At 37.9% G+C, this 27806-nt stretch overlaps 5 protein-coding genes across 5 annotated transcripts; 3 read left to right on the top strand and 2 right to left on the bottom strand.

Annotated features, from left to right (window-relative positions):
- Positions 1-14864: 14864 nt before the first annotated feature.
- On the bottom strand, positions 14865-16396 carry PCYT2 (Ethanolamine-phosphate cytidylyltransferase; the record flags this gene model as incomplete). The annotated part of the gene is made up of 4 exons (XM_037329003.1): positions 14865-15215; positions 15280-16054; positions 16114-16231; positions 16297-16396. The coding sequence occupies 4 exons, from the start codon at positions 16394-16396 to the stop codon at positions 14865-14867; spliced, it is 1344 nt and encodes a 447-aa protein (XP_037173602.1).
- A 1365-nt stretch (positions 16397-17761) lies between these two features.
- Positions 17762-18963, top strand: CGCA056_v013759 (putative phosphoglycerate mutase; the record flags this gene model as incomplete). The annotated part of the gene is made up of 3 exons (XM_037329002.1): positions 17762-17914; positions 17965-18189; positions 18241-18963. The coding sequence occupies 3 exons, from the start codon at positions 17762-17764 to the stop codon at positions 18961-18963; spliced, it is 1101 nt and encodes a 366-aa protein (XP_037173138.1).
- A 3098-nt stretch (positions 18964-22061) lies between these two features.
- On the top strand, positions 22062-23463 carry CGCA056_v013758 (uncharacterized protein; the record flags this gene model as incomplete). The annotated part of the gene is made up of 2 exons (XM_037329001.1): positions 22062-22672; positions 22731-23463. The coding sequence occupies 2 exons, from the start codon at positions 22062-22064 to the stop codon at positions 23461-23463; spliced, it is 1344 nt and encodes a 447-aa protein (XP_037172871.1).
- A 1412-nt stretch (positions 23464-24875) lies between these two features.
- On the top strand, positions 24876-26098 carry GLE2 (Nucleoporin GLE2; the record flags this gene model as incomplete). Its single annotated transcript, XM_037329000.1, has 4 exons — positions 24876-25142; positions 25201-25652; positions 25706-26031; positions 26091-26098. The coding sequence occupies 4 exons, from the start codon at positions 24876-24878 to the stop codon at positions 26096-26098; spliced, it is 1053 nt and encodes a 350-aa protein (XP_037172981.1).
- A 584-nt stretch (positions 26099-26682) lies between these two features.
- CGCA056_v013756 (uncharacterized protein) lies at positions 26683-27386 on the bottom strand (the record flags this gene model as incomplete). The annotated part of the gene is made up of 2 exons (XM_037328999.1): positions 26683-27168; positions 27225-27386. 2 exons carry the CDS (start codon positions 27384-27386, stop codon positions 26683-26685), a joined length of 648 nt encoding a protein of 215 aa, XP_037172982.1.
- Positions 27387-27806: the final 420 nt, after the last annotated feature.

Genomic DNA, 27806 nt, shown 5'->3' with positions numbered 1-27806 from the left:
GCCCCTCCTCCACAAAAAAATAAGAGACGAGGGCGGAATTGGGAATGGGCCAGGTGTTATCGCTACAGTCCGTTGCACTGACAGCGTCCGCCCCCCTTTTTTTCCCCGCTTATGCAAAAACATGAAAAAAGCCTATTTTACGTTGTGATACGTATTTTTCTATATTATATATAAAACGCACTAAATCTATTGCTAGTATTTTAATTACTATTAATTACTATAGTTATAGTAATATTTAAATATATGATTATATAATAGAAATATAAAATGTATATTTAATACTTCTATAATAGTTAATTTACTTATAAAGATATTATTAATTTAATTAGTTACTCTATTCTTATATTAAGTAACTAATAAAAGAATATTTTATTTTTATAAGAAATTAAAATAGTATATCCTAACAAATAGAAAAGAAACTTATTATATAATTTTATATGTTTATCTAATATATAGTTTATATAGCTTTAAGTAATAAAAACATATATTAAAAAGCTTAATATAGTTCTTTAGAGTAAATAATTTTAAATTTAATAGAAATAATAATTCTCTAAATAGCTTAATTTATTTATAATTGAAAGTTTATTACTATATAGATTATGTTTAGTTATTAATTATTTATTATTAATTAATATATATTTTTAGTTTATTATATTAAATATATTAAAAAACACTAAGTAGTAATAATAATATAATAATATTTAGAATATTAAATCTATAGCTATGAATAATTATAATAATATTACTATTTAAAAACTAAACAACTTATAAATTAGTAAATATTATTAACTATACTAGATAAATAATTTAATAATTTAGATTATAATATAATATTATTAATAGAATATAGAGATATAACAGATATTATTAGAATTGATATAAAATAGAAATATAAAATTATATAAAGCTTTTTAAATTACTATAATATTATAGTAATTTATCTCTTAAAAAGATATAAGTTTCTTATTTAAAACTTTGAAAATATAAATTAATTATTTTATAATTAGTCAATAATTAAATTTATTTCGCTAAATAAATTACAATTCTATAATTATTACTATTTAGTAAAATAATAAATTGTACTATGAATGTTTATGTTGTATACAATAATATTCTTTAAATTAATTAATATTTATTAATAAATCTAGTATTAATAAAGATATTAAGATATAGAGGATTAAATAAGTACTAAAAAGGTTTATTATATTTTAAATTATAGAAATTAATTAGTTTTAAAGCTTTTATATATAAGTCTTATTAGTTTTTATATTCAATAGTATTTTATATTTAACTATATATGATAATATAATTAAAAATAATAGGGTTTTTTATTAGCTATAAAAATATTTTATTTTAAAATATAAGGGTTTTTTAAAAACTAAATTCTATTATTATTATAAATAACCTCTTTTATTATTATATATTTTAAATTAAAGATTTATATTAAATATTAAATATGAATTTTAAGTTTTTGTTTTTCTATTTACTAAAGTTTAATTTTATTAAGAAATCCTTCAATAATCTAAAGCGATATATTAAGAAAATATATTTAAATAGAATAATAATAAGAATAATATTTAGGATTTTATAGAATATCTATGTAACTATATTATAGAAATCAAGTATTATCTTTTTTAAATTAAAAGCTATTTTATTATTTAGTTATTAATTTTAATACAATAAAGTATATATTTAAAAATATTAAATTATAAAAACGAGGATAAATTATAAATAATACTAATAATAAATAATTTAAACCTTTATTATATACTTATAATAAATCTTAATTATATTGTTATAAGATAGAAAACTATTAAATTTATGATTATAGCTAATAAAATTATAAAAGGTTTAACTATAAATATATTAACATATATAAAATATATCATATTCATTATTTTTATTAATAGCTATATATATTATTTATTTATATAATAGCTAAAATATATTATTAATATCTATAGTTATTAGTAATTTATAATAATAATATATTACTATAGTTTATAATTAAAAACTTTAATTATAATTAGAGATGTTAATTATAATTAACTAAAAAATATGAAAATAGATTATATTGTTTATAGATTTAAAAATATAGTAATTGTATTATTTTTATATATGTAAAGTAATAATGTTAAACGTATAAGTATAAATAGACTTTTTTATAGTTAAATATGTTATATATAAAATTATATATATAATTAAACTTTGTATTATTTTTATTATATTGCTCTTTTTGTTGTCCTCTAAATAATATATTTCTATTAATAATATACCACTTAAGATGTTAATTTAATTATTTCTATTACTTAGCTTAACTGTATTTTATTTTATTTATAACTACATAAATAATATTTATAATACTAATAGTAGTAATAATAAAATAAAACTAAAAGGTTTTAAAATATCTATAAAGTTAGCTATATTTAATAATAAATTGTTTTATGTATATTTATTATATGAACTAATTTTAATTAATATATTATAGATTTCTTATTTAATAGATTAATATAATATTAAAATATTAAAATATTAAAATAACTTTAATTTACTTAAAAGTAATACTATAAAGTTTTTAACTAATATTACTATTTTCTTTTTTTCGTAATCTAATACATGTTTTTTATATAAATATCTCTTTTTAATTCTTAATAATATAATAAAATAGAAATAACATATTATATTAGAGAGATTATTAAACTACTCTCTGTAATAAGCGCTATTATTAATAAAAGATTTAATTAAGTTCTGAATATTTTTAGTAAAATCTTAAATAAGACTCTATTTCGTAAACTAAATATTTAATAATTTATAAACTACTCATAAGCTATTATCTATTAATTATAGTTTATATAGTTTTGTTTTAAACTTTTTATTAATATTATGCTACTTATTATGAATAAATATAAATTACTTAATAAAGCTAGCTGTTTAATTTAAAGCTTTTTAAAATAAATCTAATATTACTAATAAGAATAAACAAATTAGGCACATAATATTTAATTAATAAATACTAAGAAAGTTTAATAATAGAAACATTAATAATAAATACTATAAGATATTTATATATGGCTAATATATTAATAATAATAGTATTAATAATAGTAATTATATATATAAGTTAAAATACTAAAAATAATAATTTAATACCTCTATATTACTATATATATTAATCATACTATTATTATTAATATTAATCAAGCTAAAGTTTAATTTTAATAATAAAAATACAATATTTTTAGCTTTCTCTTTTATTATTATTATTACCTTCTATAAAGAGCTAGCCTTTAGTTTGTTCAACTTAAAGGTGCCTTAATTATAGTAATCTAAGCTAAAAAAGAGAGGCTTCTAAGTTACTCTTTAAATAAAAGAAAAATAAGTATAAAGCGCCTATTAAACGAATATAGTCACTAAAAGCAGAATTCTTAGTAGTCTATAATATTACTTAGATATAATAAATAAGTATAGCTTATAATATATACCTTTCTCTAGCTTTTATATAAGTATAAGTTTAATATAAGCTAAAAATAGTTAATATAAGCTAAAATAGGCTTAAAACTTTATTAATCTAGATTATTAGCTATGTTATATTTTTATAAATAAATAATATAATGATATAATCTTTCATATTTCGTTTATTTTTAGTTTTTCTATTTTTTGTTAACCTGTTTAGTAAGAAATTACTTAATCGTTTATACTATTATTTAACTAACTTATCATTATTATAGCTACATTTTTGATATATTCTTAGTTTAATTATTTTATAAATTAGTTAAATCTAAATCTCTATTAATTGCTAATTTATATAAATCTAGCTACTATTTATTTAGCCTCTATAAATAGTACCTCTTATATATTGTTACCTATTCTTTCTTTATTGTTTCACTATAATTAACTTTAAATAGCTTATTTTCTTTAACTTTAATAAAAGTATAAAATCTTCTCTTCTAGGTAACTTTAAAGGTTTACCTTCTAATTATATTGAATTTATTAGTTTCTCTAATGTTAAAAAATTTATCTTTAAAAGATTTAACTTTAAAAATAACTTCCTTTATAACTTCCTTTAGTCTCTTTTTACTTATTTTATTATATAGAAATTTAATTTTACATATTTTCTAATTACTTATCTGTTACTTTTCTAATATTTTATTAAAACCTTTATAAATATTAGTTTATATTTAGTAACATCCTTTTTAAATAAGACCTAAAGGCCTTTTTATATAGTATTTTACTTAAAATATATACTTATTATAGCTAAAGCTAAAAAGCTTAATAATATTATAGCTTATTATAATATCTTTAAATAAAATATATTAATCTACTACTTTTTAGTTATTATAGAAGCTAACTATTCTTTAAATAATATTAATAATTATATTTATTATTCTAATAAAGCTATTAAATCTATTTGTATTAATATAAATACTGTTTTTCTATTATATTAATCTTATAAAGCTAATAATCTATTAAAATAATAAAAATATAATCTAATATTATAAAAAGTTCACCTCTTTTAGCTATAACTATTTTACATATTATAATACTGATAAATAGCTTTAGTAAATCCCTATTATTCTACTACTCTAATATAAATATTAAACTCTTTTTATTAGCTTTTTAGATAGCTTAAAGCTTATATAGAGCTCTTTTATATTACCTCCATCTAAAGCTATAAAATCTATATTAAAGCTAAAGAGAAGTATATTATTAAAGTTACTACTAAAGCTATTATTAATACTAATATCTCTTCTATACGCTCTATTAATTCTCTAGCTATTTTTATTTTTAATTCTTTTATTATTACCTCTATTTTAATATTACTCTTAGTTAAGTTTAATAAAGCTTAATTGTAATATTTTATTTAAGTTTATTTAAATATAGCTAAGGCTTTTTATAAGGTTTATTATACTTCTATTCTACCTCTATTTGTAGATTTTAACTACTTTCTAGCTTATTAATATTACTACTATTATTTATACTAGATAAAAGAAATAAAGGTTTTATTTCTAGAGTTTTTGTTTCGCTTACTATTTATTTATCTTTAGCTTATTTTAGCTTTATTACGCCTTTTTATAGCTTTATATTATGATAGAGTTTTTTTATCTCTCTTTATGTTTTTAATTATAACTTATTTTACTACTATTTTCTTTACTTTGCTCCTATTTATATATTGTTATTTATTTATAACGCTTATATTAAAGCTTACTATTATTCTTATTGATAAAGCTATATTCCTTTTAAACCTATTACCTATTTAGTTATTTTATAAAAATTATAAAGGTTTCTAAATAAGCTAGCTATATTTTATCTATTGAATTAATGATTTAAAGCGTTTATTTCTACTTATATATCTTTATTATATTATTAAGATAGATTTAACTTCTTATTTATTCTCTCTATCTTTAAAAATAAATAATAGTTAAAAATTATTTACTTTTTAGCCTAAAAATTAGTTATTTATAATATATTATAATAAGCTAATATAAAAACAGTTATAAACCTTATTTAAAACGTTTAATTTAAGCATAATTAATAAGATTACTTTAGTTATTTTATATTTTAAATATAACTAATTTAACCTTTTATAAAGTTATTTTGTATAAAAGTTTACTAATAATAATTAAAATCTATTATTTACTTTATAGCGCTCTATTAATATCTTTTCAATATCTATTAAACTGCTATAATAATAGTTTAAATGAACTATATAGTTAACATTAGTTTATTATTAAACTTATTAGCAGCTAATTGATTTAAGTTGGCTAGCTTTAATATAAGCTGAATTATTAATACTAAATTGATATGATATTTATAAATAAAAAAGAATAAACTTATTCTTATTATAGCTGTATTATAACTATTATTTACTAATTAAATAAATAATAAGTAAACCTTCTAGTTATTTTAAGCAGAATTAGTTATTACCTATAAAACTACTTAAAGTTCTTAATTAAAACGTTTAGTTACTCTATCTTTTTATAAATAGAAAATAGTATTTAAACGTTATTTAATCTTAATAAGTACGTAAAATCATTATTAGAACTAGCTTATCTAATAACTACCTTTATTACTAATAATTAACTTTAATATACTATAAAACTAATAACAATAATTTATAAAACGTTGTATATATACCTTTATATCTATTAATATTATTTTTTTAAAGTTATTATTTTTAAAACTCTATTAACTATTACTTAGAAGTATCTAAATCCTATTTCTACTATAAATAGGAGATCTATTATAAAATCTATAGTAAGGTTATGATATAGCTATTCTACTATTGATAGTAGCTAAAAAGGCTTATATTTCGCTTATTACTATATTATTTTATAACTATAGCTATTATAGTTTTTTTATAAATTAATAGATAGCTAAAAACTATTTTAATTAGAAATGTTATTAAGCTAAAATAGCTAATATATTATTTTAACTAAAATAGCTTATTATTATTAAATTATAATACTTCTAAAATAACTATATTTAAAAAGCGTTCTATAAATAATGTTTATGTATTAATCTTAATACTTAAACTTAGTCCCTAAATATTAATTAGTTAAAAATATTAACGCTATACTTAGTAATTTATAGTTTTAAGTCTAACTAATTAAAAAGAAACTTTAATTTCCTCTTTTTATTATAAAATAAGCTTTTTAATACTAATTATTACTTATTTATATTTTATTTTAAGCGTATTAGAAAGCTAAATCCTTAAATACTATTATTATAGGGGCTTCTATAAATATTAACTTATGTATTTTCTTTAAAGTGAAGTTAGAGATTATCTATATTATTTTTCTTTTTTTTTCTTTTTTTCTCTTTTTTTTTAATTTTTTAAAACGTTTTATTTATAGTATAAAAGTATATCAAGTATAACTATTAAGTAACCTAATTAATATTCTAAAAAGAAGTTATGTTTAGAAGCTACTCTATTTAACAACTTAGCGTTCTATTAAATACTGCTTTTATATAAAATATTTGAAGCCTTTATAGTTAATTAAAACCTTAAGTCTAAAGTAGCTTTTTAACTTTATATCTTATATATTTAAGTATATAATGACTATTAATAGCCTTTTATTATAGATTGAATAGTTATATGAAGGAAAAATTAGCTTTTATAAATAAAGAATAATAAGATATTATTATTTTTATAAATCTTTTTGAGTTAATACTCCTCTTAATATAAATTTTAAATAAGTTATCTTATCAGTTATTAAGATTTATAAATTAAAATAACATAATATTAGTAAAGTTTAAACGTAGTATTTAAATATTTAAAATACATTTTTTTATGTTTTACTCTAAATAAAAAAAACTTTTTTTATAAAGAAAATAAAAAGCTTTATAACCTCTAAATACTCTAATATAAATATTTAATAGTAATTAATAAACTTAAAAAAACTTTATAACTTTTTATAGAAATAAATACTTTCTATTTATTAATTACCTATATTTTCTTTATATTATAAATAATACTTTCGCTTATTTCAAAGATAAACCTTATATATTTCACTATTGTTATAGAGAATTTATACTTCACTGAGTTAAAATTAAAGCTACCTTTTTAAATATTTAGAAAACCTTATAAACCTTCTGTTTATATTTACTTAAAAGCTATTATTATACATTAATATATTATTAATATATATTATTATAGAAGTATTAAAAGACTCCTAAAATATATTATTAATATATTATTAAAATGTTACTAAAACTTTATTTAGTTTAAATAAGTGGACTAACTACTTAAAAAGCTTATATTATATATAAAAAGTAGTTTTCTCTTAATGCCTTTCTACTATATTAATCTTATCGAAAACGATTATAATATTTAGTTTAACATATTATTTTATTAAATTAACGTTTTAAAAAACCTTTTACATTAAAAGTAAAAAGTAATAGTTTTATTTTATAATTATATTTAGTGTTTAGTAATTATAATAGAATTATAATTCTCTATTTAATTTCTAAATAAAAAGGATTAATATACTAATAAGTAACTTATTAACTCAAATAAACTTCTTTTTAAGTAGATTAATAAATATCTTTTTAAATATTAATAGCTTTTCTTTTAATATATTATAGAGGGGGCTTTAAAATAAAAGCATTTTTTGTTAGAAATATTACACTTAATATAGATTTTATAATTTATATTAAAATAACTTAAAAAATAAAAAATATAATTTAATAAACTTAAAAAGCTTTATAAACTCATTATAAATATATTATAGTAGTTTTGCAATATAACTTTCTAATTATTTTATTTTCAATATACCTTTTAATATCTTTTAAGTTTATAGTTTTATTTCTATTATTATTTTAAATAGCTAAGTTTTATTAACCTTTTAGTAGATTACTATAAATAAAATAATACTTAGTGAGTAAGCTTTTTAGACTTTTCTTATTTTTTAAAGCTTTTTTTATCTTTATAAAGTAATAATAACCTCTATTTTCCTATAGAATACTTATTTTTCTAATATATTATATATAATATTATTTTATTCTATTTATAATTTCTCTAAAAAAAAAGACTAATATCTAACCTTTTCATTATATAAGTGAAAAATCACTATATATAGCTTCTAATTTTAAAATATAATATAACTACTTTTTCTTTTAATAATTTAAGCTACATTATTAGTAAAGTTTTATAATTACTATATTTAATAGTTAATACATAGTAAATAGAAATAATAAATATATTAATAGTTTATTATTATATAAATATTATAGTTGAAGTTTATTACAATATTAATAAAAGTATTTTTATCAATTCTAATTATTAATATTATAGAAAGCTTATTTATATTATATTTTAACTAAAACTATTTCTAATTAGCTTACCTTTCTTCTATTATTCTTAATACTCAATTTCATACTAAAGTTACTCATTCCTTAAATTAGAAATGCTTTCTTTGTTTTTAATCTCTTTTAAATCTAAACATATTACTTTTTTAATAGTTTTTATTATTTTAAAACTATTTTTTGATTCTTTAGCTTTTTAATAATTTCTTTATAAATAGCTAACTTAATTATATTTAAAATAGTAATATACTTCCCTATTAAAGGTTTTATTTATTCTTTTACATAAAATATATATTAACCTTATTATCTTAATATCTCTATCTATGTCTATTTTTAGAAGTAATAACTTTATTTTAAAAGTTATAAATTCATCTAAAATACTATAATTATAATATAATTTCTTTAGTTTCTGTATAATATTTTATATAAAGCTTATATATTAAGTATATTTATAAGAAATTAAATAGTTAATTAGATAATTAAAAAGCTGATATAATAATATTTTGTATAAATAATTAATTTAGATACTATCTAGCTAAATGATACTATTTACTTCCATAATAATATATTTAAAATAGGAGAAAAATAAAATAAAAGTTTAATTATATTTTATTTTAAGTTTTAATAGCTTTTTCAAAACTTTACTTTCTATATTCAAATTACTATAAATATAGTCTAAATGTATTAAAAAAAGTATTTAGCTTAAATAAGCTATTGTTACTTTTTAAATTATAAAAAGCTATAATTATTAGTTATATTTTAGGTTCTAAATAAAAGTTAATTAAATATTATACCTCTTAATGATTTAAATAGAAAGCTTAATCTATTTTAATCTTATTATATATTTATTATGTTTATATAATTATTTATTATAACTTTCTCTAAGCTTAAAGAGGTTAGAGAGAAGGTTTAAATATTAAATACTATTTATTTTTTAAGTAATATTTAGTTTAAAAAGTAGTAATATTAATAGTAACACTAATAAAGTTATTACAAAGTTTAGTATTATTAATACTAAATCGTGATTAGCTATTATTATTTATATTAAATCTATAGCTAGCTTATTACTAACCTACTACAAGATTATTAAGTTATGAAGTTAGTTATTAAGTTTATTAATAGCTATATAGATTGCTTTAAACACCTTTTTATTTATTAATATTAAATCTAAACTAGTTACTTTTAGCCTAATTAGCTTTATTTTCTACTTATTATTTATGATGCTATATAATTAGAAAAAAGGCGTTTAAATAAGCTTAAATATATAAAAATCTAGCCTTTAGTTTTGATTTAGGAGTATTTTAATTATAGTAATTTAAGCTAAAAAAAGGAGGTTTCTAGTATACTCTTTATATAGAAAAGAAATAGGGATAGGGCGCCTATTAAGCGAATATAGTCGCTAGAGGCAGAATTCCTAGTAGTCTGCAGTATTACTTAGACGTAACAAATAGGTGTAGCCTATAATATCTTCTAATTATTATTAACTTTAATAATACTTCTACGTCTTTAATTTTAATAATTTTAATCCTTAATAAACTAATAATAAAAAATCTCACTAAATAATTTTCAAGTAATTCTATATTATTAATATTAATCTATTTAGTTATAATAAATTTTATTTATTTCTCTATATAATAAGATTCAATTTTATAATATTTTTAACTTAATATATATTATTAATTAAACTTCTTATTATTTAAACTATTTTTATATTTATAATATTTTAAGTAAATATATATATATAGAGAAGCTATTTATATATACCTTTTTTCTAACATTTAATATTTATAAAATTATTAAACTTATAATTAACTACTTTTTATATATTAACTAAAACGCTTATTTGATTATTGTTTTTAAAATAATTATATATTAGTTACTATTCTATTAGAGATTAATATAACGTTATATTACTATTTAAGAATAAAATAAATTTTATTTCTTTTTTTAGGTTATTTAAAAAAGAGAACAATATTAATTTATAGAATATTTAGCTAAATAACCTTTCTAATAGATCGATATATTTAAATTAAGATTAATATTAATTTAAATACATTAATTAGCTTCCTCTAAACAATAATAATAATAATAATAATAATATTAGCTTCTTTTAGATTATATACCTAAATTATTTGTACTTTAAATTAAATGTTATTATTTACTTTTTAATTTTTATTATTTATCTTTAATATATTAATAAAACTAAATCTATTGTATATAATACTTTTAATAATTAGATTAAAAGTAAATAGATTATTATTTTTACGTATTAAACTATTAATAATTTAGATTGATAATAAAATTAGTTTATTATTATTTATATCTTTTTTCTTTCAAATATATTAAGTAATAATATAAATATACTATTAATATTATAGTGAAAAGCTATAAATAGATTATTTATAAATTAAATAATTTAATAAGAAGTTAAATTAACTAAAGTTAAATTTAATTAAAATAATAATATTAATAAAAATAGAGTATTTTAAAGTTAGATCTTTTTTTTACTTTTTCTATATTATTACTACGTTTTAATAAAAAAAATATTTTTAAAGCTTTTTATAATAATAGAAAAGCTATAACGTACTTTACCAGTCAGCCGCGCATATCAGTCAGCCGCGCACTTTTTCCATGATGCGCTTTGTTCCCAGCCACTTAAACCTTTGACGCGTAATCTCTCAACAACCGCAATGCCGATTTACACCCAAGAAGATAAGATCATTCTTGCTATTAAGGCGATCCAATGAACATATGCTCTAGGTTATAAACTTAGTATGTGAGGCGCTATAAAGATATATAGTATCCCTAAAAGTACCTTATATAACAGAATAAATAATTAACTATGCTGTAACTATATCTAGCCTTAATAATATAAACTTAATCTAATTAAAGAGAAAACACTTCTCTAATATGTTATTAAGTAGGATTCTAGGGGATTTCCCCTATAACTTACTGGTGTGGAAGATATGGTGAATCTCCTGCTGTGGATGTGGAATAGGACGCCTATTAGGAAGTATTAGGCTAAGAGGTTTATTGACTTGCAGCTGACTCTAAAGACTATATTTAATTATCTATATAATTATTAAAGGGTATTTTAAGAGGACCTAAAGGTTATTTTGAAGTGGTTTATATTATTAAGTAATATAATAGCTAAATATAGTATTAATAATAAAGATCTATATAACTTTAATAAGACTAGCTTTATAATAGGTATTATTACTAATTTAATAATTATTATATATGCTAATAGATATAGAAAAGCAAAATCTATTTAGTTTAGTAACTATGAATAAGCTATAGTTATTAAGTATATTAATTTAAGGGGATAGTATATCCTGCCTTTTATGATTATTTAAGGGTCTTATCACCTTACTAACTAATTAATAGAATCAGGCTTTCTAGGCGACTAGGGGATTAAACTAACTACTAATAGATAGACTGATAATAAAACTAGTCTGGACTAGATTAAGCATTTTGAAAAGCATACTTAGGCTTATGCAAAAGGTGTCTATTAGATGCTTCTAATTAATAGACATAAGAGCTATTTATCAGCTGAATTTAATGAGTACTATAAGTAGAATAATATTATAACTATTAGTATACCTCTATATTTATCTTACTTACTCCAGCTATTAGATATTATGCTATACTCACCTTTAAAATATATATATATAGGGATGAAATTAACTTATTTATTAAATCCTCTATTAACTATATTATAAAGTCTAAATTCTTTATTACTTTTTATAAGGCTTATAATAAGATCTTTATAAATAAAAATATTAAATCTGCCTTCTATAGAGCTAGTATTTTACTATAGGACCTAAATCATATAGTTAAGAAACTTAATATATATATAGATACCTACACCTCCTATAACCAATCCCTTAATACTACCAGCCTAATAGTTATAAACACCCTCTAACTAATATAAAGCGTTTTTATAGTTAAACTTTATTAAAACTTAGATCTCAGCCTATTAGGGAAGCTCTCTAACACTAATAATTAAAGCAGTTAACTAGCTAGTAAAAGGTGTATAAGTAATAACACACTTAATTATAATTTTAACAGATTAAGTGCGCACACTTCAGGATGCTAATATAGCGCTTACTAAGCGCTAGAGAGCAAAAAAGACATACGTCCAGCGCCTCAAGAAGGTGAAGATAGGGGTCTGTCGAAGAAGGGTTAGTCAGCTTAACGGCGTTGCGGTGTGTGCGGCAAGACAGGCCATAATGCGCGAACGTGTTCTAAAGATGTAGAATCGTCTAGTGAATCAGATGCCGATGAGAGCTAATTGATTTTCTACGTTCTGGTTGTAAAAACTTATACGATCTTTGAAAGATGAGGAAAAGTGTGCGGCTGACTGATATGCGCGGCTGACTGGTAAAGTATGTTATATATACTTTTTTATAATATAAATTTAGAAATTATTAAATTATTAATCTTAAAATTAGCTTTAATAATAATAACTTTTTAATAGCTTTTTTAATAGCTTTTTTAGTAGTAATAACCTAATAAGCTTTTTTAATAAATATAATAATTCTAATTAATAATAAAATAAAATATTGAAAAGAATCTCTAATAATATCTTATATTAATTATTATATATATTATCATTTCTATGTATTATTAATAATAAATAATAAGTAATACTTAGATAGGTTAATATCTTTTTATTAAAATATATAATAATACTTAAAAATAATTATAATACCTTTAGATTATAAGATTTAATAGGAATAAATTAATTAAAGCTATTAAAGTAAATAAATTACTACACTATAAATATCTATATAACGTTAAGTAAATCTTTCTATATATATATAGGGATTATATATACGTAATTTTAGTAAAAAGGGGGGGTGGACGCTGTCAGTGCAACAGACTGTATCTTTCCTCCCATTACAAAGGGGAAAAAACAAACATGCCCCTCGTTACGCCCGCTGATAGCCGAGTATAGGCGATGACGTGGGGAACCCAATGGCTTCAATGCGCACGACAGTGATAGCAACACATACGCAGTACACGGAAGAGCAAGGTACCAGGAGTCTGTCCTCCCCTCCATCAGACTCCTTCTCGAACATTGGATCGGTTGGCGTAGGATGGTTCCAAGGTGCCGAGTGTAACCATTCGAGGCAGGTGCTAAGCAAAGATATTGGTAACAAGATATGCGACCTGTATGCAGACTCTCTGCTCTCTCCCTCTCCCTCTCTCCGACCTAGTGTTGGTTGCATCTGCGGCTGCTCGGAGGCCCGGATCTCTTTCCACGGCGCCCCCTTCACACACACACTTTTCTCCTTTTTTACTTCTGGTTGTATCTCACCAAATCCTGAGGTACATATGACGCGATAAACGGCTCAATCCAGCAATTGAAGGATAGAGCACCATTTCTGCATGGTACCGTGAGCCTTCCATGAGCCCTCAATACATACTCTGTGTCCATGTCATCTTCTCAAGTACACACAGACAGGCACAGTCTCATATCAACCCTGCACCACACCGACCGGGGGAGCGGTAAAGGGAAGGGGGGGGAACGGATCGTTGAGGGGCGTTGCTGCTGTGTCACTTACTTGACCACGCAAATGGCGGGGAAGAGGGTCAGTGGTATGTGTGGCTTGATACCGGACGCTGCTGCCACCGAGATCGTGATTGCAGGAGCCGTCTTCCGCCACTTTGTAGACAGGTAGTCTTGACCGCCCACTACCCTTCTCACCAAAACAGTCCATGTATCCTGGAAAGATAAGACGTCGACGGTACCCGTTATCCATCTGAGACACACGGATACACAAGTCACCACTGCGGAAGATGATCATCTTGACATCTTGACAGGAACGCACTCGGGTATGTATGTTTTGGCGTTTCGATCTACGTACCACGTGTTTGTGTTTTTCCCGTCCATTCTCGGAGTCCCGGACCTGTTGAAGGCCGTCATCTCCAGCCAAGCCCCCCGTGACAAAAATACGTAATTAAACATGCTATCGCCTCAAAAAGAGAACATCCGATAGAAAATAAAAATCCTCCCCCAAAATCAGCAGCATTGGTATCGTCGTCCGTCAAGTTCAAGCAGCCCTCTCCGCCTCCCTCTGCGCCTGCTCCTCCTCCAGGATCTCCCGCTGCCGCGCCGCCGCCTCGCCCTCCGCCTTGACGCCCTTCTTGCGCTGCCGCTCCTCGTACATGTCTCTGCTCTTCATGATGCGCTGCACAATCGTCCCGGCGTTGACCCCCGCGAACTCGTGCTCGCCGACCTGCCGCATGATGCCCATCTCCTTGGGGCCCGTGTACGGGTCGTAGGTGAGCGGCATGAAGGCCGTGGGGCCGTGGTACACGGCGTCCGGCGTGCCCCACGGCAGCGACGTCAGGTACGCCTTGGTCGGCGAGAAGGGCGCGCCAAAGACGACGGCGTTGACGTACTGTGCATGGTGTCAGTATTTGATCGAGTCAACACACCCAGGGGGGCTCTGTGGAGTGGCTTACCCTGCACTGCAGCACGCAGAGGCCGCGCTCGTAAATGTTCATGATGGGGTAGTTGATGCCCTTCCACTGGTTAATCACCTCGTCGTCGTGGATGCCCGCGACGACGTAGGCGGGCGGGTAGTCGCCGCCCTTGCCGACGCGCTCGTTGACAGCCTGCTCGTTGTACCACCCCTCCTGCCGCGCCAGCTCCTCCTCGGCCTCGACCACGCGGCGCAGGAACTCAATGTGCCCGCTCGAGAACAGATCGAACCCGCCGTCGACGTACACGACGCGCTGTCCCGGCTGCGGGCCCTTGCCGGGAAGGAACCTCCTGAACTCGCCCTTCTCCTCGAGGGTGGAGCCGGAGCGGGCCTCGTCGGATGCGGACCAGAACCAGACCTCGACGCCGGGGTTCTTGCCCGTCTCGTCGGTGGCGTAGAGCTTCATGCGCTCGGCCATGGCGGCGCCCTCGGCCTCGACCTCGTCGCGGCTGGAGCCGTGGCCCTCGTCGCCGGCGAGGCGGCGCTCGAGCGACTTGATGAAGTGGGTCTTTGTGCACAGCAGCATGCGGCCGACGAGGTCGGTGGTGGAGATGCTCGGGGTGCGCTTGACGACCTTGAAGCGGCCGGCGGCCTTGACGAAGCGGTAGCAGTCTTCGCCGTCGCCGTCCGAGGTGATGTCGTCGCCGTGCACGACGTACTTGCAGCCGTAGTGGGAGATCCAGTCGAGCTGGGTGACGTAGGGGGCCCGGCCGACGGACTGGGTGACCCAGCGGCAGGCGTCGACAGCGGCGAGACTTTGAGAGTGTGTCAGTGAGAAAGGCGGGTGATGTTTTGGAGGCCTTCTCTTTCTTACCGCTCTTGCAGCGTCATGACCGTTGGGCCCTTGTTCTCGAGGATAGCTTCATCGGAGTGGACGCCGATGTACAGCTCGCTGCCCAGCTGGCGGGCCTGGACGATGGCGCCGGCATGTCCTGTCAACCATGATGAGCGTACTGACTTGCGATTGATGCCATCAGCAGTGTTTTGCGATGCTCACCGTGGTGGAAAAAGTCGAAGCAGCCGTCAATCCAGATGCGCTCCTCAAGAATCTCAGGGGCGGGCTCGCCAGGCGGGTGCTGGGGGTCGGAGTTGACCATGATGACGACCTTTTGGTTGAGTGTTTGCTTGAGGACTCAGAGTGACATGAACCCTTTCGAGATTCCCGGGAAAGCGCCTTCTGATAAAAGCAGCGTAGCTGTATCACCGTTTTATTCCGTGACCAGATGCCAAAACCGTTTCACCGACTAGCAGAAAAGGGGGGCGGATTTCACATGAGGTTTTGGGTAATTACGTATGGAGGTCAGGTACCTTACCTTGCTGGGGGGTTGAGCTGAGGTTGACGGGCGGGCAGCAAGGTGCAAAAGTTGGGTGAGCTCGTGGCCCCCGCGATGTCCCGCTCCCGTAGCGGCGCCGCGTGATTGGCGAGGTTCCAGCGCCACCAAAGATAGCCGAGATCCACAGGAGCTTCCAGCGGCCGGCCGGCGCACACGAGCACTCCCCCACGGCGCTCACGGGGCCTCCTTCAGCGCTGCTTGTCCAGCGGCCCAGCGGTCTTTCACATGTTTGGCGGGCGATTTTAATCTTAGCCCACCCGCTGGACGAGCTGGCGGGAGGTGTTCATTGGACCCCGTTCCGTCCCAACGGTTTTCTGTCACCAACACCAGCATCAGACGGACGGAAGAGATGGATGGATTTGCACATGTTCCTGAGCACCCTCACTATTTTTTGGCACCTTACCTTGTTTTACGCGCATCTGCCGCGCATGCTGGTCAGCTGATGCACACCATGAGGCTCTTACGATGGTCGACTGCCTTTTCAACTTCAAGCCTCCGCTTGTTGGTTCCATGTCGAAATGGCGCATCAGGCGGGCGGACCAAACAAGTGCTCCAAAGCGGCATCTTCACCGGAAGGACTCGACTCCAAGCGGAGCGACCGCCAATATTCCCATGTAGTATTCCTGGATGAGCCTCACATATCATCCTCGGGTGCCCCATCAAAGTTGATTGGCATCTCCATGCACCGCTCAGGAACGGACGACCCAAAAACGTGGTCGGGTCCCATCCGCTGTCAATGGACCCAGTTGTCGACAAAGCAATCGCGCCCACGTGCACCGCCCTGCGCATCCATTGGCCCGCCAAGCGTCGCCATCTTCAACACCACGACCGACTTGATCTCTCGCAATCCCCAGCTCGCCGGGTTGTGCTGACTTATTCGGACGACACTTCGACTTTGAGCCGCTCCGGTCAATGTTCTGGGCAAATTGCCCCGGCATGGCGCGTCAATGGTTCTTGGAAGTGACCGGGGGATCGCGAGCGGGGGCACCTCGTCGTCGGTGCTATTTATCCAGAGCTCTCCCCGCATGCGACGCTGTGATGTAGCGTAGCTTCTCCAGCTAGCTCTCTCTGTCTCCCCAGCTTCATTCCTTGCGAATCTTGCGCATTCCGTCAACGACCTCTGGCAAGATGAAGGGTCTCACGCTTTCCGCCCTCCTGGCTCTCGCACCCGCGGTCCTCGCGGCATGGCCCGAGGCCGAGGGAAAGACGATCAAGTACACGTCGGTCCCTGGGTACTTTCTGCAGGACGACAACAGCACCGACCCCTCTGGTTTTGACTACGTGAGTTGGCTCGCCTTGCAAGGTGTGGACATTTTACTGACGCGCAGCAGGCTTCCGTCAACTTTGGCCTGATCAACAGAACATACCCGACGGACAAGCAATTCGACCCCGAGGGCACCAAGACCCAATGGCAGCGCTTCGAGCGTTGGGTTCAGTACCTGACCTCGGGCTGCCGTAAGAGCGACAGTGTCTCGTACAAGCTGCTCTTCATGGGACGTCACGGTGAGGGTTGGCACAACGCTGCTGAGTCTTTCTACGGCACTCCCGCCTGGAACGTGAGTCGCATCCATGTCAATATGCATACGATCACAACTAACACGAAACAGTGCTACTGGGCTGAGCAAGACGGCAACGGCACCGCTCGCTGGGCCGATCCTCTTCTGACGCCGGCGGGCGAGGCAGAGGCGTACAAGGCGAACGCCTACTTCAAGGACCGGTTCGAGACGCAGAAGATGCCTTACTTCGAGTCCTACTACTCGAGCCCCTTGATCCGCTGCGGAATCACCGCCAACATCACCTTCGGCGACATCCCGCTGCCCGAGGACAGGCCCTTTATCCCGACCGTCAAGGAGGGCTTCCGCGAGGGCATGACGGTGCACACGTGCAACTGGCGCTCCAACAAGACATACATCCACGACATGTTCCCCTCCTATCAGTTCGAGGCGGGCTTCACCGAGTACGACGAGCTGTGGCGCCGCAACGAGAGCGAGACGACCGAGGCCCAGAACGCGCGGTCCAAGGCCGTCCTCGACGACGTCTTCCGCACCGACGACAAGACCTGGCTTAGCATCACGAGCCACTCGGGCGAGATTACCAGCCTGCTGCGCGCCCTCAACCACCGCGCCTTCCGCCTGTCGACCGGCCAGATCATCCCCGTCTTCGTCAAGGCCGAGGTCGTCGAGCCGCAGCCGGAGCCGACTTTCGCGGCGCATGAGCCCTACCCGACCTGCACCAGCCCGCCGATCACCAGCAACGCCGCGCAGGGATGTGTGTGCTCGACGGCTACGTCGGCGCTCCTCCCGGCAGCCACGCTCATGGCTGCGGCGTAGGTAACGCGTAACAGGCTTGAGGATGGTAACGAAATAGTCTTGATAGTGTTAATGTAATGACAATGATCAAACCCAATGGCATCTGAAGCAGCCGGCCGAGACCGTAGAATGATGTGAAGCAAGCCAAATTCGTCCAAAGCAGCGGCTTGGCCACGTGAGAGCCCCTGGGGTGGTGGACGGAGAAGGCTTCAACCTTCGAACCCATCTTGGAGCTCGAACAACAGACGTTGGAGTCTCTGAAGGATCATATCTGTTTGGTGGTTGCCTGGGTGGAAGTCGGTGGCGGTACTTGACGACATTGGCACCCTGGCAAGAGAACACCGAGGCGTTGATTCGTCGCGTGGGAATTGGGAAAGGGTGACATTAAAGGGTGGTATTCCCAGCTGGATCGCTGGAGAGTCGCAGCCTCCACGTGGTACTCGAGCTTCTGGAATGTTTCAGGATCGACGCGGAAGAAGTCGAGCAGCCTTACGGGGAAGAGAGGCATGTGCTTTGTGTAGCTCGGCGCTTTGGGCGCTGCGCGGACTATTTCGAGGGAGGGAAGCTCATCTACTGGAGTCGACGGTGCGGGCTGGCGATCTGTATTGGCCCAGCGTATGTGCGCATGCCTGTGCTTAAAGCGCTGATAATGATGAATGTCGTTCTGCTATTGGGCAATGGTTATTTTGCTGCTTGCCGTTGGTGCTGTTTAAATGGTTGCCCTCGGATGGTGGTTTTGGGTGTTGGGAGGAAAAGAGTTTCACGATAGATTCAGCCCTGATTAGTCGTCGTCGCCTCGACGAGGGGCACTGCAATGCAGCAACTTGAAAGCTTAGCACGGCGAAGGAATGTGTGAGCAGCGCGGCCTAGAACCCTTCCACCGGCCATCGGCGTTTCCATTGTCTGCCTGCCGATCAACCCAAGCCATGACGAGTACTAGTAGGTCTTTGTGGATGGACTTTGAACACGAGGGCGAAGACTGCCACGCGGTGCCTCCCAGATTCTGTTCGCGGCCATTCCCTCTCGCAAAGTTCTGGCGTCTGGCCCAGCGACGGGCGATTCTCGCTTGGAACGCGACCGGCGCAAGCCCCATTGTCCGTCCCAAATTCCCGGTGCATCGGGCGTCCCATTTGGGATCTTCAGACGTCCGGAATGGGATGCCCCTGGCTGGGGGAAATACGGCCACAATAAGCTGCGCAGGAATTGCCTCACGGCGAACACATCAGCCAGATTGCCGGGCGAGAAAACACGGCGGGATCGCAGGGATGGACGCAGCTGGGCGGCGATGGTGGTGCGGCCGGGACTGAGTCGATTGGCGGTGGGAGCTGATGTTGTTTGGCGTTTGGGCCATGCAATCCTCTCTTTTCTTCCGGATCCCAGGGCATGTCGAAATGAGATGGATGCTAGTAAAGAGTCGTGTTGTTTTTCTGTTGTTTTTCCGCGCGGTGCGAGGCCAATTGTCTCTGTTCCTGTTCCACCGTCTTTCCTCTACACTAACGCAAGGCACCGCACCTAAAAAGGGACGCTGCTCTTGCATCTGCAACTTTGACTGGCGTTGGCGCTTTTCGCTCTTCTTTCGAGTTCGCGACCTGCACCCGCACCTGCACCCCTCGACCGACCGCACCTACCTTTTACCTTGCGGATAGGTCGCCAGATAAAGCTCCGATCCCCGCCCAGCCACAGGGTCGCAGAAGCACAGCACCCAACCGCGTCGCTCAAGCCATCCTGCAACACTCGCCTTTCAGCAGCACCGCATCGCCGCTCCAACGTTGATGCGAACGGACGAAACAGCCATCCGCACAGCTGGAGCTCAGTCGAACGACCTCGCCGGCGGTCTGTCTAAGACATCCGCACCACAAACTGAAGGAACTGTACGACAGAAAGCCAGCCTGCAGTGGCCAACTTGCTCCATTCGCCCCGGACATCATAATAAAGGACCCTGCAAAACAACACACACCTAACCCACAAACAACAAGGGGAGGGAAGAAATATAATTAACTCTCACACACTCACACGACATTCTGGCCCTCGCCTAGAATCCAACCCCCCGTCCAAACCCTCGTCTGACGACCGCCCTTCGACAGCATTGAGTCCGAGTTGGCATTGAAGCGTCCACTCTCCCACGTTTTGCCCTACCTTGCTCCGCCGTTCAGAACCAGAGCAGCGAAAAACACTCCGAGCCGTAATACGATTGATTACCGACTACCCTCCCTACGCAGAAACTGGCCCTTGGCGATCCTGCGACCTTGTCATCCACCCGCATCAACTTGCCCGCCTCACAGCCTGGTCCGGAAACCCGCCAATATTCGCTGTTTCTCGCACTCCAAACTCGTGTCTGCCTCCTCATCGACTCGTCGTCGTCTCCAGTCTTCATTAAACTCAACCTGCAGGGCGTTCATTAGCATTCGACCCCCAATCTGTTTGAACCGCAGCCTGCATCAAAACGAGCAGCAAGGGGCTTTGTGCTAATCTTACAAACCCATATCCGCCCTATGCTATTCATCGGCGTCAGCACTTGAGCCCATCCCGCCGCCCATCTGATCCCACCTTGCAGCAACCTTCTGCCACCAGAAAACCTGGAAAAAAGTGGCGTCAATCTTTCTGGCGACCAACCGGAACACGGGCAGCACGTCTGAAAGGCAAAGCAGGTCACCGAAACGCAAGTCATAGTGCGAAGCAAGGGGCTCCCGCAAGCGAAAGCAAAAGCACCAACGCACCAGCTGAAAGCCTGTCACCTGCCCGAGCCTTGCAGCGGGAAGGGGAAAGGAACTGCAAGACTATTATTGCTTAGCAAAAAAAGTCAGCCGGTACCTGCCTACGGGCACAGCAAATAACATTGGGCCCGACACATCCATCTCTCTCGGCACCACCTCATCAAACCCGCCGGACCAATACCGCCTCGCCTTGCCCACGCCAAAACCGCCCGCCGATCGAATCGGCCCCTCGTCCGCCCTCCTTCGCCGGACTCCTGAACCTGGTCTGGCCCTGAGGTCTGAGGTCTGAGGTGCTCCTCCGCTCTCCATCCCTCCCTGACGAACCCCGTCCACCCCCGTCTCCGTCGACCCTCCTTGCCTCCCTCCAGACAGAGGTCCTCCAGGCCCCCCATTCCATTCAAAGACATGCAGCGATCCGGCGCACCACCTGCAACTGCAAATGCACCCTTCTTCTCGACTTCCTTCTTCTCCTCTTCCTCCTCAAAGTCCCGTCCAGGCACGTCCTCAGGTGACCAGCAGCAGCCACCGCAGCAGTCGCAGTCGCAACCCCCTCCTCAGCCCTCGCCCTTCTTCCCGCCGCCGCTACAATATCCCGCCGGTCCCAACGTCCTGACCAAGGATCGCAAGAGCTCCTTCGGCCGCAAGCCTTCCTTTAGCTCTCCCTCCAAGTCCTCCAAGCGACGTGCCAACAGCTCCAGCTCTGGTGGAGGAGGCAATGTCGTAGTCACCGACCGAAACGTACCCCCCGCCCTTCCCGACTTTGCCCTCGCCGCCGCTGCGAAGATCACCCGCGACGCCGACAATATACAAAGCCCCGCCTCCGCCGACAGCTTCTCCAAGATGCTCAGCCGCACACATACCGGCTCAGCGAGCCTCGCCCCCGACCGTCTGCAGCCCCCGCCGGCCTCTGCGACACATCCCAACATGTGGCAGTCGAGCGAGTCTGTAGTGCTGCATATGCAGATGCAAGAGATTGCAAACAAGAGGATATCCACCTTGGACTATATCCGCAAGGCGTAAGGCTTCTCTCTACCCCTCCATGCTGTTCTTCTTGACTGACTGCTTTATGTACAGACACGAAGGCCGTGTGTATTGGTTCAACACTATCCTCTTCGACAAGCCCGACCTCCAACGCATGCCCTCCTTTGATCAACGAAAGCTCGCCCGCCGCGCCACGAACTACCTCCTACTCGGCCTCTCCCTGCCTACCATTGTCGATCTCTACGCAAACACCCCCATTGAGTTCCTACGAAGCTTGAACAATCTACTCCAAGAATTCGAGTCGTTCCAACAGCTCCACGGAGAGGGCGGCAGCTCTACGAGTTCGTTGTCGCGGGCACGCTTGCCACAGATGTTCCGTCGTCAAGGTGGAAAGTCACGGCGCAGCGCAAGTAGCGCCAACGACTTCAGCTCTTCCGGAGACGGCGCCGATGGAGGCATTGGTTCTTCCGGGAGCGCGAGCGCCAGCGCCAGCGTAATGTCTTTCGCGTCCAGCGACAACGATCTACTCCCCGGCGAGGTCTACACCCATCTGCTCACACCATCCTTACCGTTCGAGCCGGACTTTTTCGAGACATTCGCGACACTATGTGAAGTGCTCATTGACGTTTACACGAGGGTCTTGACGCTGGTGCCCACGCCCAGGGAGACGACAGCGCCGGTAGCCGAGCTATTCGCAAAGGCCGATGCCAAGGTGCGCAAAATCATTGTGCAGGGTGTTGTCAAGGAATTCGAAGACAGCAGCAGAGCACACATCAAGACGGAAGTTGCCAACATCGGCAAAGTGGTTCTTGGCGGACTAATGTGACGGAACGATATAAGGAGTCATGTCTGGTATGACCTGCATTTTTTATGGAGTTGGGATGGCTTTTTATGAGACATGGTAGAGGTCGGCGCAGGGAACTTCACGTCGGGACTTCAGATATACCACATTTTGATGTTGTTTATTGCTACCTATATACCTATGACCTGGACCGAAGATCCAAAGACCCAACTAATCCAAACGATTGATAACAAGAAGAGATTGAAGAAAAGTTCATCAGATACCATAACGCATATTTTTGTCGCTCACATTGGCGGACCCTAAGGCCTCTCACCGTCAGTGCTTGACTCTATATTGGTGATCATCATCGAACTTGAAAATAGTTTGAACTAGGGATCTTGTCGGCCCAGGGTATCATAGACGGGGAGACTTCCCACGAAGTCCAGAGTGTAGGTGTCTAACCCTTTGCGGACCAGACAAGAACCCGTCAGTTCAAGTTTGAAGCCCCCTCGCGCCAAGAATAAGCCCCATCGAGTAATCCCGACCCCGTGAAGGGACGAGCAATCGCATAACTATCGATCTCGACGAAAGACTCCTCCGACCGACCCTTGAATTCACCCAGCAAGCGACCTCCCCACGCGGCCGCCCCGTCACCGAAGGGCCCTCTCGTCCCATCCAAACCACACCACCCCCAGATCCCAAGCGCGGACTCATATCTTCGTCCATGGGGTCTTGGAACGAGGGGACGGGGCTTCGAGAAGGGTACAGAGGAACCGCGACGATGTAGCGACGGGGCAGGGCGGAGGGGGAGAACCATTGTGTCCGGACGCAGGTCTTGGAGGTCAGCCGCTGTGCTTCTATGGCGGCGCGTTTCCGCGGCGTTTTGCCTTCAACCCCGAAAGGAAGAAGTAACGTGTGTCCGGGGACTTTCTCCCAAAGCTGCTGGGCTACAAAGAGCCCGAGACGTTTTGAGGCGTCTCTGTTTGTGAGCTTCGATGGCGATTTGTCGGGCGAGGAGGGTTGTAGAAGAAAGGAAAGAAAATGCGAACCAGAGCTTTCAAGATTTTGTTTTAAATACCAATGGGAGGAAAAAAAAGTTGCTTGGGTGGTGGGGCGGCGTGGCTGTAGTGGGGTCGATGTGGCTTTAGCGCTGCAGCTACCCAGGCACGGCAGGCACGGTAGGCACCCAGCCTTGTGGCTTTGCGGCCAATCGAAGGGCGACCTCACTTTTCGCATCGCGACTGTGTTTCCCAGTGCTTCTCCTGCCTAGAAGATTCCTGGACCTCACCCAGCAGCTATTTGAAGCTGAGGCCGACCCCCTTTCCAGATCCCCAAATCAAGCACCCGCTCTCGATCAAGACTGGTGCACCTTGGTTTCTCTCGATCGACCGACGAACCGACGGAAAGCTCTTTCCTCTTCTGTCCAACACAAGCAGACCGACTATTCGACGGCTACCATGTCCGGCCTGTTTGGCTCCGCAGCGTCATCGACGCCGTCCAACACGGTCGGCGACCTCAAGCAGGACGTTGCGCTTAACAACCCGCCCGAGGACAGCATTTCCGACCTCGCATTCTCCCCGAACCAGAACCAGACCAGCGACTTCCTGGCCGTCGCGTCTTGGGACAAGAAGGTCAGAATATACGAAATTGCCCAAAATGGCCAGAGCGAGGGAAGACACGCGTACGAGCACGATGGGCCCGTCTTGAACTGCGACTTTTCCAAGGTACGAATGCACATTAATCGATACCTCTGTCCGCAAGAGCTAACATCATCCCCAACAGGACGGCAGCAAAGTCCTCTCCGGTGGCGCCGACAAGGCCGTCAAGGCCTGCGACCTCGGCAGCCAGCAGACCATCAAGATTGGTGAACACGAGCAACCTGTCAAGTGTGTTCGTTTCTTCGACTCAGCCAACGGCACCATGGCCGTCTCCGGCTCCTGGGACAAGACGGTCAAGTACTGGGACATGCGATCGCCCACACCCGCCGCGACGTTGACCTGCCAGGAGCGCGTGTACTCGATCGACGTTCGCAACGACCTGCTCGTCATCGGAACCGCCGATCGCTACATCAACGTGGTCGACCTCAAGAACCCGACCAAATTCTACAAGACCCTACAGAGCCCGCTCAAGTGGCAGACCCGCGTTGTTAGCTGCTTCACGGACGCCGCCGGCTTTGCCATTGGTAGTATCGAGGGCCGCTGCGCGATCCAGTACGTGGAGGACAAGGATGCTAGGTACGTTTGTGCAAGACGCGATTTCGAAAGACAGCCAACTGACAGGTGGACAGCTCCAACTTCTCCTTCAAGTGCCACCGCGACCCCCCTGCCAACAACATCACAAACGTATACGCCGTCAACGACATCTCCTTCCACCCCGTCCACGGCACATTCTCGACCGCCGGCTCCGACGGAACCTTCCACTTCTGGGACAAGGATGCTAAGCATAGGCTCAAGGGATACCCCAACGTCGGCGGCAGCATCACGGCGACCACGTTTAACAAGAACGGCTCCATTTTTGCGTACGGCATCAGCTACGACTGGAGCAAGGGATTCCAACATAACACGCAGGCGTATCCCATCAAGGTCATGTTGCACCCCGTGCAGGCGGACGAGTGTAAGCCTCGCCCTACCATGAAGAAGCGATGAACGAACTAGGGGCGAATAATGGGGGAGCGTTTTGAGATTTGGTCCTGCATATTGTGCGAATGCAGATACAGAGGGAGGTAGTAGCCAGACTAGAGCCTGGGAAAGCGAGAAATTCTTTACACGCCGGGGTTATTTTGCGTACTGTACGAGCCGAGAAATCAAGTGCTGCGATAAGAAGCAGTTATTATTATGGAAATCAGGTATTGGACTCGCGACTAAGAGTGTAAGGCACAGGGCGATCGATACCACAAATTGGCAATCAAAAGCAACATTCATAATCAAAGCACCAAAGTCACATTGCAAGTGAGAAGATGGAGTTTAATGTGAGATCCGTGTAAGATCGAGTTTTGAGTCGTAGAATTGATCATGCTTCTCGTACCCAGTTTAATGTCTGCCTCCCTTAATCCTCCCTCCCAATTCATGAAATTGCAGCTTGCTTATTAAACCAATATGAATGACCAAAAAAAGACCCTGGTGCAGCCGCTATCCGAGCAGGCAAGCAACCCCTTGATGACTAGAATAATCCAACCGCTTTGCATTTGTAGTGTTCACATCATGACATGTTCATTCCCTCCCCGTTTTTTCTTCATCCACGTCCATCCTCGTCCATACTCCCGCTTTACAGGGCAGCTTTCCTGCCAACGACGTCGTCAACGAGACCCTTCCACAGATCCCTCAGACCGGGCTGTTGCGCGTCCTCAGCGGCGGCCTCGCTCTCGTGCGCCCACTTGAGCTCCACGCCGTCGACGCCAAAAGCCTCGACCTCGGTCAGGGCGGCAGCGGTGGTGACGTTGTCCGGGTTGGCGGCGATGACGGAGATCTCGGGCTTGGAGAGGGGCAGGTCCTCGGCGATGGTCTGCTCGTAGAGGGACTGGTGTTTTGTGGTGAAGGAGTCCGGGAGGAGGGGCATGCGCATGCCGGCGAACTCGTTTGCGGCGGGGGCGGCATCGAAGGAGGCGGGGAGGACGGTGAAGTCCATTGAGGCGAGGGCGGGAGAGGCAGACGCGGGGGAGGAGGAGGAGAAGGTCTGCATGCGGCGGTGGGCGGGGGATGTGCGGGTTGGTTGGGGGGTTGGGCGGTGGGTTGTTGTGAGGGAGCGGGTGGACTGGGGGTTTGTATTAGTGGTGAGTTTGATGATGGAGAGAAGCGGGTGAAACTTACGTCTTCGGAGCGGTTCTTGAGGAGCTCTGCGTACTTGGGCATGAGGACGGCGCCCTGGTTTACGTTGTAGTGCGACTCGAGGAGGCCGGAGGAGCGGGAAGCTGTCGCGGCCGAGTTGATGGAGCGGGCGAGCTTCGCGACGGGGGCGGTGATGCGTGACATTGTTGGAGAGAGCTGATTTCCTGAATCTGCTATATGTGTGTTTGGAGGTTTGGTGTTTGTCACCGGAGGAGATGGGCTCGAGGTGTTGGATATGGATGTACGAGGGATGCAAGTTGGACGGACGGATGGGAACTGGGTATTGGCGGGAGGAGGGAGGGGGAGATGCACGGCAGATATACGCACGGAAGGGAGGAAGGGGAACGGGGGTGGGATTTGGGAGCTTCTTCTCGACACGGATGGACACACGCACTCACACAGGCACACGCATGCTGCAGATGAGGGGAGGGGGACCGCCCATGGTTTCCTCTGTCTCTCATCTCACACACCACACCCCTGGTCTGGAACTTGGACGGGATGGGATGGGATGGATGGACGAGGTGAGGTGGGTTGGGAGTGAGTTTGGCCAGCTGCTGGGTTCGG

Source organism: Colletotrichum aenigma, assembly GCF_013390185.1.
Source record: "Colletotrichum aenigma strain Cg56 chromosome Unknown KSG_Cg56_contig09, whole genome shotgun sequence".
NCBI classification, from domain to species: domain Eukaryota; kingdom Fungi; phylum Ascomycota; class Sordariomycetes; order Glomerellales; family Glomerellaceae; genus Colletotrichum; species Colletotrichum aenigma.
This window is presented reverse-complemented; position numbering and strand designations above follow the sequence as displayed.